Source organism: Vulpes vulpes, chromosome 11, assembly GCF_048418805.1.
Source record: "Vulpes vulpes isolate BD-2025 chromosome 11, VulVul3, whole genome shotgun sequence".
NCBI classification, from domain to species: Eukaryota; Metazoa; Chordata; class Mammalia; order Carnivora; family Canidae; genus Vulpes; species Vulpes vulpes.
Window position 1 is genome coordinate 61,269,644 of NC_132790.1, and position 15,419 is coordinate 61,285,062.

The 15,419-nt window shown below is 46.6% G+C and overlaps 2 protein-coding genes across 16 annotated transcripts in view; one reads left to right on the forward strand and one right to left on the reverse strand.

The window, feature by feature from the left end:
* CTNNB1 (catenin beta 1) overlaps positions 1-2,946 on the forward strand; it is a 40,669-nt gene extending 37,723 nt beyond the window's left edge. For 5 of the 14 annotated variants that reach the window (XM_072726546.1, XM_072726547.1, XM_072726554.1 and 2 more), the window contains 3 exons: positions 576-636; positions 1,660-1,880; positions 2,346-2,946. In XM_072726546.1, the coding sequence (XP_072582647.1) occupies positions 576-636; positions 1,660-1,868 (270 nt within the window). In that variant the 3' untranslated portion in view covers positions 1,869-1,880; positions 2,346-2,946. Of the gene's footprint in view, positions 1-575; positions 637-1,659 lie in introns of all 14 variants that reach the window. The other 9 variants (XM_072726540.1, XM_072726549.1, XM_072726550.1 and 6 more) reach the window with 2 other exon arrangements.
* Positions 2,947-8,442: 5,496 nt separating this feature from the next.
* The window catches only part of ULK4 (unc-51 like kinase 4), a 589,543-nt gene continuing 582,566 nt past the window's right edge, over positions 8,443-15,419 (reverse strand). For both annotated transcript variants that reach the window (XM_026000954.2, XM_072726539.1), the window contains exons 36-37: positions 11,075-11,160; positions 8,443-8,622 (exon numbers count right to left, since the gene is read on the reverse strand). In XM_026000954.2, the coding sequence (XP_025856739.1) occupies positions 8,559-8,622; positions 11,075-11,160 (150 nt within the window). In that variant the 3' untranslated portion in view covers positions 8,443-8,558. The remainder of the gene's footprint in view (positions 8,623-11,074; positions 11,161-15,419) is intronic.

A 15,419-nucleotide genomic window follows, 5' to 3' on the forward strand; every position in this document is an offset into this window, starting at 1 on the left:
TGAATAAATATTAAAAAGAATTGTTCTTGAAACATTAGAACCACGCTGAAAGTTCATTCAGTTATGCTACATAGTCATACAGTGGATTATATTAATGGAAAGAGATCCTGTAGATTGTTAGGTGAAAAAGAAAAGCAGATTGCCAAACAGTGAGTAATGTGTTAATTGGGTTTTTAATGGGCAGTGTTAACATGTTCCAGCTTGGGCTGTGTACTTCCCCAAACCTGTTCCTCTCCCAGTCTTCCCTTCAAGTTGCTCAGGCTTAAAGTCTTCTTTCATAGAACATATCCTGTTTGTCAGCAACTCCTGTTGGAGAGAGACACCTTGCCTGTTTTGTTGACTATTACATTTGTTGAAAGAATAAGTTAGTGAATATTTTTAATACTGTGTATAATGACAAAACATGTTGCTCTGAGTATCAGGAGTTAATCTTTGAGGGGTGGAGTTTGAAGTATTTCTGTGAGTTCTTTGTTCCCTCTGTAATCTGAAAATAAGTTTGTTTTCAGAATGTTAGAGAGTATACTTGAGAATTTTCATTTTTGTTTTGTTTCCTTACCTTGTACCTGTTTATCTAGACTGCTGATCTTGGACTTGATATTGGTGCCCAGGGAGAACCCCTTGGATATCGCCAGGATGGTATGTGTCTCAGATTTCTTGATTAATTCCAGGTCAAGCCCAAGCTCCCAAAGCTTTATCAGAAGAGCTGCTTTGCTCATCTGGGAAACCAGTGTTGGCAGGAGAGTAGTGGCAGCAGTTAAAGGCACGTCTGAAATTCCAGAGTCAGCAGCAGTAGCTCTTGTGGAGCCTAGGGAATTCTGGGCCGCACACTGAGCTGGCAGCAGGATCACACCAACAAATACGAGTCATGACTACGGGGCTTCTGCAGCTTAGGATATTACAAGTTGCCTTTGTGTTCCCTTTTTTGGTCAGATATGCTGTAATATCTGTGCCTGCAGCCCACCCAGGAAGTGAGAGGATGGGGAACTCAGGCCCAGGCTCAGATCTGGATTGGGTCTACACAGTTAGTTCTATTATCAGGGTGTTACGAAAAGCTCATTCAACTCTGGGTAATAGAGATGGAGCAGGGGGTAGACCGTGAACAAATGCAACTATTCCCCTTATGTTTATAATCTCATGTGGGTTTTCCTGCTGCAGCTCATAGAGCTGTCTTATGTGACAGATACATAAATGTCAACCCTTAATGTAAAGGTTTCATTGGAAACAGCAGCTTGAATTTTCTCAGTAGTTTTCTGTCACTGGACTTTGTAACAGATAGATTACATCTGTCAGACCGCCTTGCTTTTTCTTTCATCTCTTGCCCATGACTTGTTGATCCCTGAGCATCATACACACAGTAGACTGCTTGCTGCCCTTCCTCAGGGATTTTGTTTCTCTACCTAAGCAAACACAGAATGTTCAGTGGTAAAATGGATGGTGTGGTTAGAACCTACAGATCTGCCTCTGATGGAAACAGACTTTGTATAGCCTCATGGGTGGCCTGGCACTGAGTAATGACTTGGTTGAAGAAGGCTAGAAAGGCCTGCTTTCTGAGACAAGTTCACTGCCGTTGAGGGCCCACACCTCAGTGGTAACTTTATATGTCTTTCTCTTCTTTCCCTCTGTCCTTTGACCCTTTTGTTGCCACCCCGACTCTTCTAGATCCCAGCTATCGTTCTTTTCACTCTGGTGGATATGGCCAGGATGCCTTGGGTATGGACCCCATGATGGAGCATGAGATGGGTGGCCACCACCCTGGTGCTGACTATCCAGTTGATGGGCTGCCAGATCTGGGGCATGCCCAGGACCTCATGGATGGGCTGCCTCCAGGCGACAGCAATCAGCTGGCCTGGTTTGATACTGACCTGTAAATCATCCTTTAGGTAAGAAGTTTAAAAAAGCCAGTTTGGGTAAAATACTTTTACTCTGCCTACAGAACTTCAGAGAGACTTGGTTGGTAGGGTGGGAGTGGTTTAGGCCTATTTGTAAATCTGCCACCAAAACAGATACGTACTTTGAAAGGAGATGTCTTAGAACATTTGAATGTTCTCAGATTTCTGGTTGTTAAGTGGTCATGTGTGGAAGTTATTAACTTTAATGTTTTTTGCCACAGCTTTTGCAACTTAATACTCAAATGAGTAACATTTGCTGTTTTAAACATTAATAGCAGCCTTTCTCTCTTTATACAGCTGTATTGTCTGAACTTGCATTGTGATTGGCCTGTAGAGTTGCTGAGAGGGCTCGAGGGGTGGGCTGGTATCTCAGAAAGTGCCTGACACACTAACCAAGCTGAGTTTCCTATGGGAACAATTGAAGTAAACTTTTTGTTCTGGTCCTTTTTGGTCGAGGAGTAACAATACAAATGGATTTTGGGAGTGACTCAAGAAGTGAAGAATGCACAAGAATGGATCACAGGATATGGAATTTATCAAACTCTAGCCTTGCTTGTTAAATTTTTTTTTAAATATCTGTAATGGTACTGACTTTGCTTGCTTTGAAGTAGCTCTTTAATTTTTTTGCAGTAACTGTTAGTTTTTTAAGTCTCTCGTAGTGTTAAGTTATAGTGAATACTGCTACAGCAATTTCTAATTTTTAAGAATTGAGTAATGGTGTAGAACACTAATTCATAATCACTCTAATTGTAATCTGAATAAAGTGTAACATTGTGTAGCCTTTTTGTATAAAATAGACAAATAGAAATGGTCCAATTAGTTTCCTTTTTAATATGCTTAAAATAAGCAGGTGGATCTATTTCATGTTTTTGATCAAAAACTTTATTTGGGATATGTATGGGTAGGGTAAATCAGTAAGAGGTGTTATTTGGAACCTTGTTTTGGACAGTTTACCATTTGCCTTTTATCCCAAAGTTGTTGTAACCTGCTGTGATACAATGCTTCAAGAGAAAATGCGGTTATAAAAATGGTTCAGAATTAAACTTTTAATTCATTCGATTGTGTCACCTTTTTCTCCTTTTCATTAAATGGTTTGTGAGGATACTTCATTTATTCAGCTTTATCCTGAGGAAAACACACAGAGTGAAAAAGTTGAAGTTGTAATGAGAGAGAGCCCCTTACCTCTAGATGGGATTGTTTGCCAACTTTAACAGTGAGCCCTGGGTTAAATTGCACCAGAAACCTCAATTCAGAGGCATGTAATGTGGTCTTTGGGCTACGTAGAACCCAGCTGAAAGCCAGATAGGCTTCCCCCACTTCAGACACCATCAGAAGGTACCTTTCCATTAAGGTAATAATGAAGAATTATAACTACCTGGATTTGGATTTCAAGCACCTTCACATAAATGTGACTTATTTGGAGAGGGGAATTCCTTCAGCTTCACTTGGAACTGAAAACGAAGATGGTTTAAGTGATGTTTATCTTGAACATAATCAGAGACCAGAATGAGCCTTCTTCTACCTGTCTGCCAGATAATCCTGTCATCCTGGTGCTAGATCTGACAAGCTTAGTTCATCCCTAAGGACAGAGTCAGTAGACCTGTTGTGACTTGTGTTTTGGTCTTTAGAAAGTGACAGTGTTTTGTGCTTAGGGGGGAGCAGTTTGAGTTACCAGGCATTACTGTTTGATTAAGATCATGACTATTAGATAAACATGTTCACTTCCTTTTGGTTGAAGTTCTATGAAAGCACCTGTGGTCTAAAGTGTAATTGGGATTGGAGACGAGACCCTGTACCTGGTGAAGTGGTTGTTAGGTTCCTTCCAGTGCATGACAGAACCATGCCAGCATCACCAGAAGCTTCACTTCATATAAGGTACCCCAGCATGGCGTTTCACTTAAAGAACTTCATAAAATCAGAAAACATTTCAGAGCTTTGCCTTAAATTCTTTATAGTTTTGAAATTCCACTTAAGAATGTAAAGTTCATTAGAAATGACAAATACCCACCATTTGCTTCAACGTGGATGGAACTGGAGGGTATTATGCTGAGTGAAGTAAGTCAATCGGAGAAGGACAAACAGTGTATGTTCTCATTCATTTGGGGAATATAAATAATAGTGAAAGGGAATAGAAGGGAAGGGAGAAGAAATGTGTGGGAAATATCAGAAAGGGAGACAGAACATAAAGACTCCTAACTCTGGGAAAGGAACTAGGGATGGTAGAAGGGAAGGAGGGCGGGGCAGTGGGGGTGAATGGGTGACGGGCACTGAGGGGGGCACTTGACGGGATAAGCACTAGGTGTTATTCTGTATGTTGGTAAATTGAACACCAATAAAAAATTAATTTATTTAAAAAAAAAAAAAAGAATGTAAAGTTCAGGGCAGCCCCGGTGGCGCAGCGGTTTGGCGCCGCCTGCAGCCTGGGGTGTGATCCTGGTGACCCAGGATCGAGTCCCACATCGGGCTCCCTGCATGGAGCCTGCTTCTCCCTCTCTCTGTGTCTATGAATAAATAAATAAAATCTTTAAAAAAAAAAAAAAGTAAAGTTCATCTGATTCAACAAGGTGATTCTGCAAGTATTCCATAATACAAAGGCCAAGATATTTGAGAAAAAGGAGAGGGCAAGGCTTGCTCTACCAGTGGACACTGCCTAACTAGGAGTGTAGAAGTAGTTAACATTGGTTGGTACAGAGGCAAATATGGAATAAGGGGAGAATGGAAGATGTGAACATAGTACTTTAGAGGTCATACTGGAGGTCAGTGTGAAAAGGGGCTTTTTAGTAAAGGAAAAATTGGTGACCGTTTGGAAAAACAAAATGCAGGGGGAAAAAAATCCATAACCCGCAAAATACCAAGATTTTAAAGACAAGTAGGATCAGTATTAATGATTTTTCTTTTGCCTCAAACTCCATTATTGTGGCTTGGGAGAGCACTGCACGACTGCCCAGGTGTCCAATAATTGCTGTGTTCATACAAGAGAATGGCTGTCCTGCAGTAGAGAACTACAGCTTCACACAGCAGAGTGTGGATCCTGCAAACATAATACTGACCAAAAGCAAGTCATAAATGCGTGCTGTAGGACTTCGTTGATTAAATTAAAGGACAAGCTGGAGGACATCACCCATGGATGGTAAAAACAAAAGCAAGCTGCTACAGAAATCAGAGTAGTGGTTACCTGAGGACAGGGGGCACCTGACAATTGATCCCATTACAGTGTCCACCACTTAGCTGAAGAAAGAAGCTCTTCTGTGTTGGAACAGATGTTCTAGACTTGAGGCTTCAATCTGGTTATTTGAATCCTTGACGGTGAAAGATCTTAAGATAAAAATGCTTTTTAATTTTTGTTTTGATTTCTGTAATAAAAACAGGTCTGAATCATGCTGCTTGGTTTATAAAGTGCTGAGAGTGCCCTGTTGATGGCCATTGTTCTGTCCTCTTAGAATTTAAGATGGCCTTACCTTGAGTGAATTCCCCCACCAGCTGCAGTTGCAGAGTTGAGAGGCAAGGCCAAGAGGATCATGCTGCTTGTTCCTCCTCTGTGGGCAGGCTGAGGGGGGGAGGGGGTCCCTTTGCCCTCCCCACCCCAAAAAGTAAGCTAGGGGCAAGTGACAGGCCACCTCTATCACCTGTATGGAAGGGCCTGAGACGGTCACTTCAGGACTCCATACTTCCCTGGTCCTCATTTGAGGCTGTGACATCTGTATTCCTTCCTCAGCCCCACTGAAGTATGAGGTTTTCAGGGCCTCCTGAACTTTGGGTGAACTTGTCCTTGCCCCACATCCCTCCCAGTTCCTTCCTGGAGCTCCTATCTCAGCTCCTGCATATATCCATAGATTTTGCCACTGTTTTTTTCTGTCACGGGGAGTGGGGGTGAGGGTGGGGGAGAAAAGTGGATCTTCAAGCCGAGATAGGAGAGACCCAGTTCCCCTCTCTCCTTGGCCAAGAGCTTTAGTAGCCCCCAGAGTTTCCCCTTCCTGAGCTGTGTCACAGGGATAAACCTGTCTGTGGTCACAGAACTGACCTGAGAACCTCGTGAGGTCATCTGAAAAGCCTTGGGGTACTGTGGGAACCAGGAAGAGCTAGATGAAAACAACGGTAAGAGCAAATTCTGTTGCTGCGACCTACAAAACCATAGCCTTAGTTGCCCTGATGATTGTTCCCTCCTCTCAGGACACCTGTGGCTGCAGTGTGGCTCTTCAGAGGGACAGACCCCTCCTCTGGGCACCTGCTCTCAGGCTGTAAGGATGGGAGGTCTTGAAGCTTTGGGCCTGGTGTTAATGGAGGGAAAGAGAGTTCTGTGCGGCCATTTGCCTGGTCTCCTCCCTAATTTACCCTCTGGCGTCCTACCTCTGCAACATGTGACATCATGTCTGGAGAGGCTTGACCCATGGTTGTAGCCAATTAAAGAGCAAATAGCTGAACCATGAAGGTAGGGGGAATGAGGGCCAGTGGGTGTCGTTCTGGGCCCCTTGCCACTGCCAGAATTCCAAGAGCTCTAATGGGCCAGGAGCCCAGGGCCAGCTTTCTCTTAGAACTGGAGCCAGCCTGGGAAGCCAAATGTGAGGGTCTGGGCCTCACACGGGGAGGGCGAGGAAGGGTTAGGCCACCTCCTGCTCACCCAGCCAAGCCTGTTCACGTGTCCTGTGCCTGAGCTCAGTGGGACCATGGGTGCTGCTTTCCACATGGCACGTTTAGGAGAATAATCAAAAGGATCTAACTCCAGGATGCCAACCTCCCACCAGTGTGAAGCTTGGCACAGGCTTGCCTCAGAGCTCCAGCACCGTGGGCTGTGCACTCTAGGCCTGCTTGCCCTTTGCCCACTCAGATACATCTTTCCTGAAAAAGGCAATGTAGCGGGACTTAAGGCCAAGAATGGTCCACTCAACAAAACCATTCTGGAATGTTAAGATTTTCTCGTTTTCCCTCAAATAGCAAAGACTCTTTCCTGCTCAGCTAAAAAAGGTAAAGAAGAATCTTCAGTGCTCTGAAATACCTTCTGGGAAGACCAGGCATGGAATTCCAGAGCAGTTCACCCAAGAACTGAAGGACAGGAGAGAACAGATTTATTTCCTAGGAAAATAGGGAGACATATGTCTGTCCCTGGACCCAGCAGGCAAGGTGACTGGAGCCAAGGGCCGGGCCTCTTGCTGCTCAGCCCCCCACCCCCCAGGAGTTCAAGCAAAATCAGTGGGGCCAGGGGCCACATGGGTACACAGGCTGAGGTGGGGCACATCCCCCAACAGGACTTGGCCTGGAGCCTCCTCACCACTGGCAGTGAGTAGGCTGGGAGAGGTGGAAGGAGACTGCCTGCTTCCGGCTGGGCCACTCTTGCTACCTACCTGCTCACAGCTCAAGCTCTGGCTACCCCACTGAGGGACACACACAGGTTATGGAGTTGGGGTCTTTCAGTTCAACCAGACTCTGTGGCCTTGGGCAAGCGGTCTGCCTCCTCTGAGCCTGTTTTCTCTCAGGAATCAAAGCTAAGGCGACCTGCTTTGTAGGTTGTGGTGACGAGTAAATAAGGTAACAGACATATGTTCTTGATGGAGTTGGGCAGAGAGCTGCTGTTTTCATGACTAAGCCACATGGAAGCTGGCAAACTACCCAGATCACTGGGGCTGTTGGTGACAGTGTGACCAGCTTCTCGTGATGCAATTAGACAAGGCCACCTGTGTGCCCACTTGTGCTTCTCTGGGCTGGGGACAGTGTCTGGTAGTGGGGCAAATCCCCTCTTTCTAAAAGGCACAGAGCATGGGAGCTGGGAGGGGGCGGCAGCTATTGATCTAGTCTAGACTTGCCCTTTGACTTCACGGATGGGACATGGGCCCCAGAGAGGCTGAGGAAGGGCCTGGACTTGCTCATGTGGTCCAAGCTGCCCAGGACGCAGTCCAGATTCAAGAGTAAGCCTTCCTCAGTACCACATTCCCAGCACCTTTCTGCAATGTCCACCAAATGTTTTCATGTAGGAGGTTTAAGGGCATGTGAGGGAACATAGGAAGAAACTGGAAAGGTTATAAGGATTTAAGGGGGTAATCAGTAGGACTTGGCGTCAAAGTAGAAGCCCCCGCCCCCCGCCCTTTAGATGGGCAGACCTTCCCAGAGGCCAGGGTTCCTCAAGCATTTTGCATCCTTTAGGCAAACTGCACCATTTGCCTGTTGGTGGAGCCTTGCCCAGCCCTCCCCAGGATTCTTGGAATCAGTTTGTCCCTGAAATGAAGAAAAACCAGAGGTAGAAGTGAGAGGAAGACGAGGCTAAAACCAGTTTCCAAAAGCTTGCTCTGGAGCTGCGGCTAGTTGAACATTCATGCCTACTCCTGTCTATTAAATCTTCTTTGGAGGAGAGAGCTGCTCACAGATGCCACAGGCTGAGGACTGTGGCTTCTCATCTACGTGATTAGCAGACAGGCTTTCTACCTGGCACACACAGGGAAAGAACATTCTCAGAACAGCCAGCAGACCCATGGTTCCCAGATGCATCCTGCAGGAATGAAGCATCCACTCCATTCTGAGTGGGTTTCCTAGGGCCCAGAGTTAGAACACCTCGGCCAGAAGGTTCTGGGTTTAGCTGACTTTATTAGGTCCAGATAGAGCTACAGTGGTGACGTATGCGGTGACACCGTGTAGCCGAGGGCTTGCTGCAGAGCAGGCTTGTGCTAAGTGCCTTCTTGCCTAGTGTCCAACAGCTTGCAGGATTTCCAGGGCCAGGGAAGCCACCACACTGTCAGCAGACGAACTGTGAGAAAAACCAAAATAGAAACACCTTAGCCATCTCCAGGCCAAAATGCCCCCTGTTTCAAAGAGGCTGGACTTCTTGTACCTGAGTATCTGATGGACCAGCTACTTCGTAAAACTGCCCCTTCATCATCTTGAGGTGCAGAAACAGGATACTCAGGCTCTGGGACCTCAGTTGGCCCACGGTCCCAGGGGGGCTCAGAGCTGGCCATGCTGGCACCCCTAAACTAGGCCTGAGCTCCTGGGCCCCAATCATCAGAGCCACTTTGGCCAGGTACGCTGATGCTGAGCTCTACGGGCGAGTCAGAGGTCAGATGGCAGCCTGACGTGCTGAGCCCAGGTCCTGCAACAGGCCTGCCCAGAGCCGGCCTGCGGCTGACTTGGGTGTCAGGGCCGTGATGCCAGGCCTGCGTCAGCTGGTGGCTCTCCCTGCTCCATACTGCCACTTCCTGGCCAGTGAGCCGGAAGGCTTTGGGTTTCTTACTCTTACAGGTGTGGATGCCCAAATAAGAGCTTAAAATGGAAAATTTGTTACTGGAACAAACTGAGACACATTTAAACCTGTGCCTTAACAACTGTTAGCAAGGAAAAGAGGGACATAAAGCACTGCCCTGAAGTATAAAATTAGCTCACGGCACACTTGACTACACAGAAACAGGGCTGTTGCCAAATAACCCGGGGTGGGGGTGCTGCGTAGGAGGCGGGTCGCAGTGGACGGGGCTGTGGTTGAGAGATGGTGCCGTGCATTCCTGCTCTGCACATCAGAGGGCCCAAGGGCTGGCAAGAGTGTGTTTGAACTCAGCCGGATCCCAGATGCGTCAAAGCTAAGCTGGTGGAGTCCTGCTGCCCACCTGCAACAGGGCAGCCCAGAGGCCCCAGGGACAGGAGGGTACGCCGACCCCTGGCAGAGCCACATTGGAGCAGAGGTCTTCAGACCTCTGAATAAAGCCCAAACAAGACCACTTCATAGCAGCACCCTCCCCAGGCCAGGTCTGCCCGGCGTAGACCTTTCACCGCGGGGGTGCTGAGCGGGGCTGCAGGAGAGGCTACCAGCGCTGTGGAGCCCGAGCCATGTTTTGACACATTTGGTCCCAGTCTGGGTCCAGCTCCATTAGGTGCCGGCTTCGGCCTAAGGCAGATGGAGGCCCCTGCTGGATGAGGGCTCCCACAAAGCCAGGCACTGCAGAGGAAGGGGTTTGGGTGCTCTATGCTCAACTCCTGTGTGCTGGGGGCTCTCCTGTGCCCTCTCTGGCACACCTGCTCAGAGGGGCTTCACGCACAAGTCCAGTCCCTGGGGACAGATGGTGCATGCTCCTCACAGCAGTGCAGCCGGAGGCCCGCGGCCCAGCCTAGGGAGTCACTGTCCACGCCTTAAACCACGGGGACCAGCAGGGTGAGGAGGGCCCGTCCCCTGTGACAGCCGGCCTGTTCTTCCCCATGCACCTCACAGAAAACACAGAGAGCCTACCTCTCTGGCTTACACTTGAGAGGCACTGGGGTAGTCTAATGGCACCCCGTCTCCACAGACTTCCAGCAATGTCCCAGCTACATATTTTTTCTTCAGATGAACACTGAACCCAAAACACCAGGTTGCAGAACTCAGAAAACCCTGCGGTTCTGAAAACAAACCACCAGGAAACGCTAGCACCCATTCCATGTCTTGTGCACCCAGTGAAGGCCGGGAACCCCTTACAAGATGGGTCCTTCTTCTCCCCAGGACTGAGAGAGCAGCTGAAGCTCAGGGGGGCTGTGGCCCCCACAGGCTCCCTCATCTTGGGACAATGGCCCGACCGCAGGCCGGCTCTGGCACTGTCACACACAGTGAGCCCATGTACAGTACAGCACCATCTGACCAAAAGGGTGGCAACCTTCTTAACCCAGATCATTTTTCTTTGGTCATTTGGCATTAACAGTTCAGATAAGAGTATAACAATGTGTAAGCCCTACCCCCCACCTGTCACCACCTCTCAAGCTCAGAGCGTGTGTGTGTGGGGGGGGGGGGAGGGTGTCATGGGATGACCCTTCCCTGTGGCCCTAATTTCACCGAGCATCAGCATCACTGTGGGGATGCCCACCTAGCAGTTCGTACCTTTACAGCGTGTGACACAAGCCTGGGTGACTGGGCAGCCCAGACTGTGGAGCTCACTTCCCTACATTGCACATACGGAGCATAGAGCAGAGGACTAGGAGGCTGACCTAACTGCACAGTGTCAGCTTCTGGGGACACACAGTCTGTTCTGCAGCTTCCAAGTTTTCCCTGCAGACGTGGCCAAATAAGACGGCCCGGTGCTTGTAGAGCACGCTGAGCTGTCCATCCGGGGCGCAGCCCTGCCCAAACCTCCGCGATGAGGTGGTGATGAGGCTGTGCGCGTGCAGGGTGGCCTTCTTTATGAGAAATGCTTGAGTGTTTGCTGAGCCCAGTAGACTGCACTGCCCCTCCTGAGCCTACTTACCCTCCAGCCGGGGCAAGCCACTCCAGAGCCCGCAGGAGGCTGCCTGCATCCTTGAGACTCTCCAGGTGCTTCTCATTGGATGTGACCTGCAAGGGAGGGAGAAGAAAGTGGTTGGATGGCCCATCCCTGACTCAGGCCCCATTGGAAGGGTACCCCGAGTCTCAGGCTACCGTGGCATTAGGGGGGATACCCCGAGACCCATCCCTCCAGGGCACTGCTGACCAGAGCATTAGAGGCAGACAGTATGGCCCCTGGGGAGTAAGCATGAGTTCAGGGTGGGGTGCCTCTGGTGGGTCCCTGAGGAGGATTTGCGTTCTGAAAGCTTGAACTTCTGAGTTAGAACAAATGATGGCGAATGAACTTATTCAGTTGTTAGAGCCAGGACTCCTTGGGGCCCTGAGGCCAATGCAACCTCATATGGAAAAAAGAATCACAGTTCTGGATGCGTGGAGACCTGGGGGGCCTGAGGAAAGAAACACTGATAACCAAACCCCTTCCAGAGTACCCTGGGGGTAGGCCCTTGCTCATTGCCACAGTCCTGGGAGGAACAGGAACAACATGAGAATCTCTGACTCTGTAGCGCCTATGAGCTGAATCATACACTCTCAGGGCTGGAAAGGCCTGAATGGGAGAGGATCCAATCCCGGCTTCTGGAGACCTCCTCATAAACCCCTCCATAAAAGTCCATGTCTGTGAGGCAAGGAGAGAAGGCCTTAAGAATGAACTTTGATCCTAGTATTATACTTGTTCCTCTTTTTCTTTTTTTAAAATTTTATTTATTTATTCATGAGAGACACAGAGAGAGGCAGACACACAGGCAGAGGGAGAAGCAGGCTCCATGCAGGGAGCCTGAAGCGGGACTCGATCCCAGGACCCTGGGATCACGCCCTGAGCCAAAGGCAGGCGCACAACCATTGAGCCACCCAGGTGTCCCAGACTTGCTCCTCTTAATTCAACCTTTGTGTCCTATTTTTGTCTTCATTATTAAAAAAATACTTTATAATAAACGTTTGCATGGCACTTTACCTTTCAGAAGGCACTGCAGCCTCCTGTCAATTGCCTCATCTATTCTTTTTATTTATTCACCTTGCAAGGTAAGTATGTAGCATGCTTTATAGATGATAAGGTAATAGTGGCTTGGCAAGATTAAGGAGCCACAAGAGAGGTACATGTGGAGCCTGATCCTAACCCCACATGAAGCTGGAACCAGACTGGCCTCAGCTGCTGCCCCACCATTCAAGTGTTCTCTGTCTTTCCATTTGATCATAGCGGCCAGGGTTGGATTATCATCTCCCAGGTTCTCAAGAATAGGGCGAACATTTCTTAATCACTTGTGGTGATAGAAAGGTCATGGGGGGTAAAAAGACCTTAGTGCAGACTCTAAATTACATGTGAGTGAATTTGCACCTCCACTGAGATCCTATCCTACCTTCTGAGTGTGCCAGCGACCAGCTGCCAGCTCAACTGCATCAGGTGTGATTTCTGCAAAGATTTGCATCTTAAAAGAGCTGCATGTAAATTTGTTCTGAAATTACACCCAACTTGATGAGTTCAAAGGCTGCTATTTGAAAACGTCAGCTGTAGTTCAATTATGTCTGAAGTAAGCACAAATGTACACTACAGTGGTCTTCAGAGAGGATTCCCACCTGATTTTTCTCAAAACTGTTCCACATACAGCTTGGTTGAGCTATGTCCAGAATCACTGCCCTTAGCAGCCCTATCATGGGATTGTGTGTAGAGGCTGTGCTCCGAGGCAATTACCCCACAACTTGCAAAGAAATAACAAGACTACATTTGCTCACAAGGCAAGTTAGAAGGTGCAAATAGAAAACTACTGTGAGAATGAGGTGATCAAAGGAAGAGATGAAAACAGCATCATGTGCAGCTGATGTCTGTAGCCATAAATGAAGCCAAAAGAAGTCATTGAAAACTATGTGCTTTGGCCACTTAACTCTATTTTATTTTTATTTTTAAAAAAGATTTATTTAGAGATAGGGAAAGAGCGAAAGTGTGTATGAGTAGGAAGAAGGGCAAAAGGAGAGAATCTCTGGCAGACTCCCCACTGAGTGAGAACTCCTCTTGGGGTTCCATCTCAATGACCCTGAGATCACCACCTGAACCAACACTAAGAGTCAGATCCCCAACCAAGCCACCGAGGCTCCCCTTAACAGAACTCAATTGAAACATCAGTTATTGTATATAAGTTGCTGTATATAAAGATGAGTTAATTAGAAAATAAATATTTTAATATCAATCAAAGATTTCAGTTCTAGGTAAGACAGAGAAAACACATGCTACCCTTTCCCTCTAAATGCAGTTATAAAACCTGAACAGAATGCACAGCACAGCTATTTAAGAATACTGAAAAGTGAATAGCAACAGGCAGACAGGGGAAAGGCACCAGATTCAAAGCACCAGTAAATTGGTGGTGAACCCAGAATAGCTTGGCTTGAAGTCAACACTGTGGGGCAGAAGAGAGAGCTCCAGGAGAAACCAGGCTTGAGAAATGGGAAAGGAAACTCCCAAAAGCTCACAGAGAGCAGATAATATCTTCTAGGTAACCCCCCCACCCTTTTTCTCAATTTTCTTGTCCCAGGCCCCAGGCAATTCTGTGGTGGCAGCAGCAACAGCAGCCAGCACAGGAGCCCAGCCCAAAACTACCCCCCTCCCACCTGCTCTGTTCTCACCAATGTTTGGCCCAGACATGGCAGTTGTGGAAGTGAGCAGTTTATGGCCAGACAGAAAATGGGAGATGCAAGAAACCAGGAAAACATTGGGGAGATAACAGATCAGAAGAGCTTGAGAAACCACATAAAATTGTTTATAAATTCCTAGGCTCCCCCTCAACCTGTGTATGCATGGAACTGATCCAAATGGCATACCAAAAACTTAGGGAACTGAGCTAATAAACCTCTGTCCACATCCCCGACTGACATCTAGAGGATGGACACACAAGATAGACCCAAATAGCATTGCAAATGCTTAGAAACTGACAGGACACTGAAATTACTATTCCAACCTGCATCCTGATCATAACCAACATAATTACTTGTTCAAATAGAAGTATCAATATTCTCTGTGGGGTTTCAATTAGGCACAGTGTCTCATAATATAATATTTAAAGTAACCAAGATAAAATCCAACATTGCTCAGCATAGACCATAAATGACAATAAACAACAAGATGACACAGATGTTGGAATTATCTGACAAAGACTTTAAAGTCTTGTAAAAATGCTTATACAAGCAATCACTAATGCTCTTGAAACAAGTATTAAAATGTAATGCAACACTCTTAAAACAAGTATTAGAGGAGAGGGGTATTAAAATAGAATCAAGAGACGCCTGGGTGGCTCAGCAGTTGAGCCTCTGCCTTTGGCTCAGAGTGTGATACTGGAGTCCTGGGATCGAGTCCCATATCAGGCTCCCTGCATGGAGCCTGCTTCTCCCACTGCCTATGTCTCTGCCTCTCTCTCTCTCTCTCTCTCTCTCTCTCTGTGTGTGTGTGTTTCTCATGAATAAATAAAATCTTTAAAAAAAATAAAATAAAATAGAATAGAATAGAACCAAGTATTAGAATAGGATGTGAAAAATTAGAAGTTATAAAGGAGGACCAATGAAAATTTAGAACTAAAAATATAACCCCCAAATTTTAAAAACCATGCCAAATGGATTCATTAGTGTAATGGAAAGAAGAAGTGAACTTGAAGGTAGATCAATAGAAATGATCCAATCTGAGCAACCAAAGAAAAAGTTTGAAAACACAAATAGAGCCTCAGGGACCTGTAGGACAATAACAAAAGGTCTGTATCACTGGAGTTCCAGAATGAGAGGGCAGAGCATGAATGGATAAAAAGTATTGAAAAAATCATAGTTAAAACTATTCCAAGTGTGATGAAAGATATAAATCTATAGATTCAAAAAAGTGAGAGAGACTCAAACAAGATAAACCCAAAGAATCCATATCCAAATACATCATAATCAAATTTGCTCAGGACAAAAAAGAATTGTGGATGCAGGGAAAAAGAAAAGACAATACAAGTTATGTATAGGGGAACACTGATTTGAATTATTGTGATTTTCTTATCATATTGAGGCCAGAAGAGAGTGACACACTTTTAAAGTGCTAAAAGAATATCAAACTAGCATTTTATTCTAGCAAAAATTTAATTCAGGAATTTAGGTGAAATAAAGACATTCTCAGATGAAGGAAAACCAATAGAAGCAGAATTTCCCTAAAAGAATTACTAAAGGAAACTCTTCAGGAGCACCTGGATGAGTCAGTTGGAAGAGCATGCAACTCTTGATCTCAGAATCATGAGTTTGAGCCCCACATTGGGGTAGAG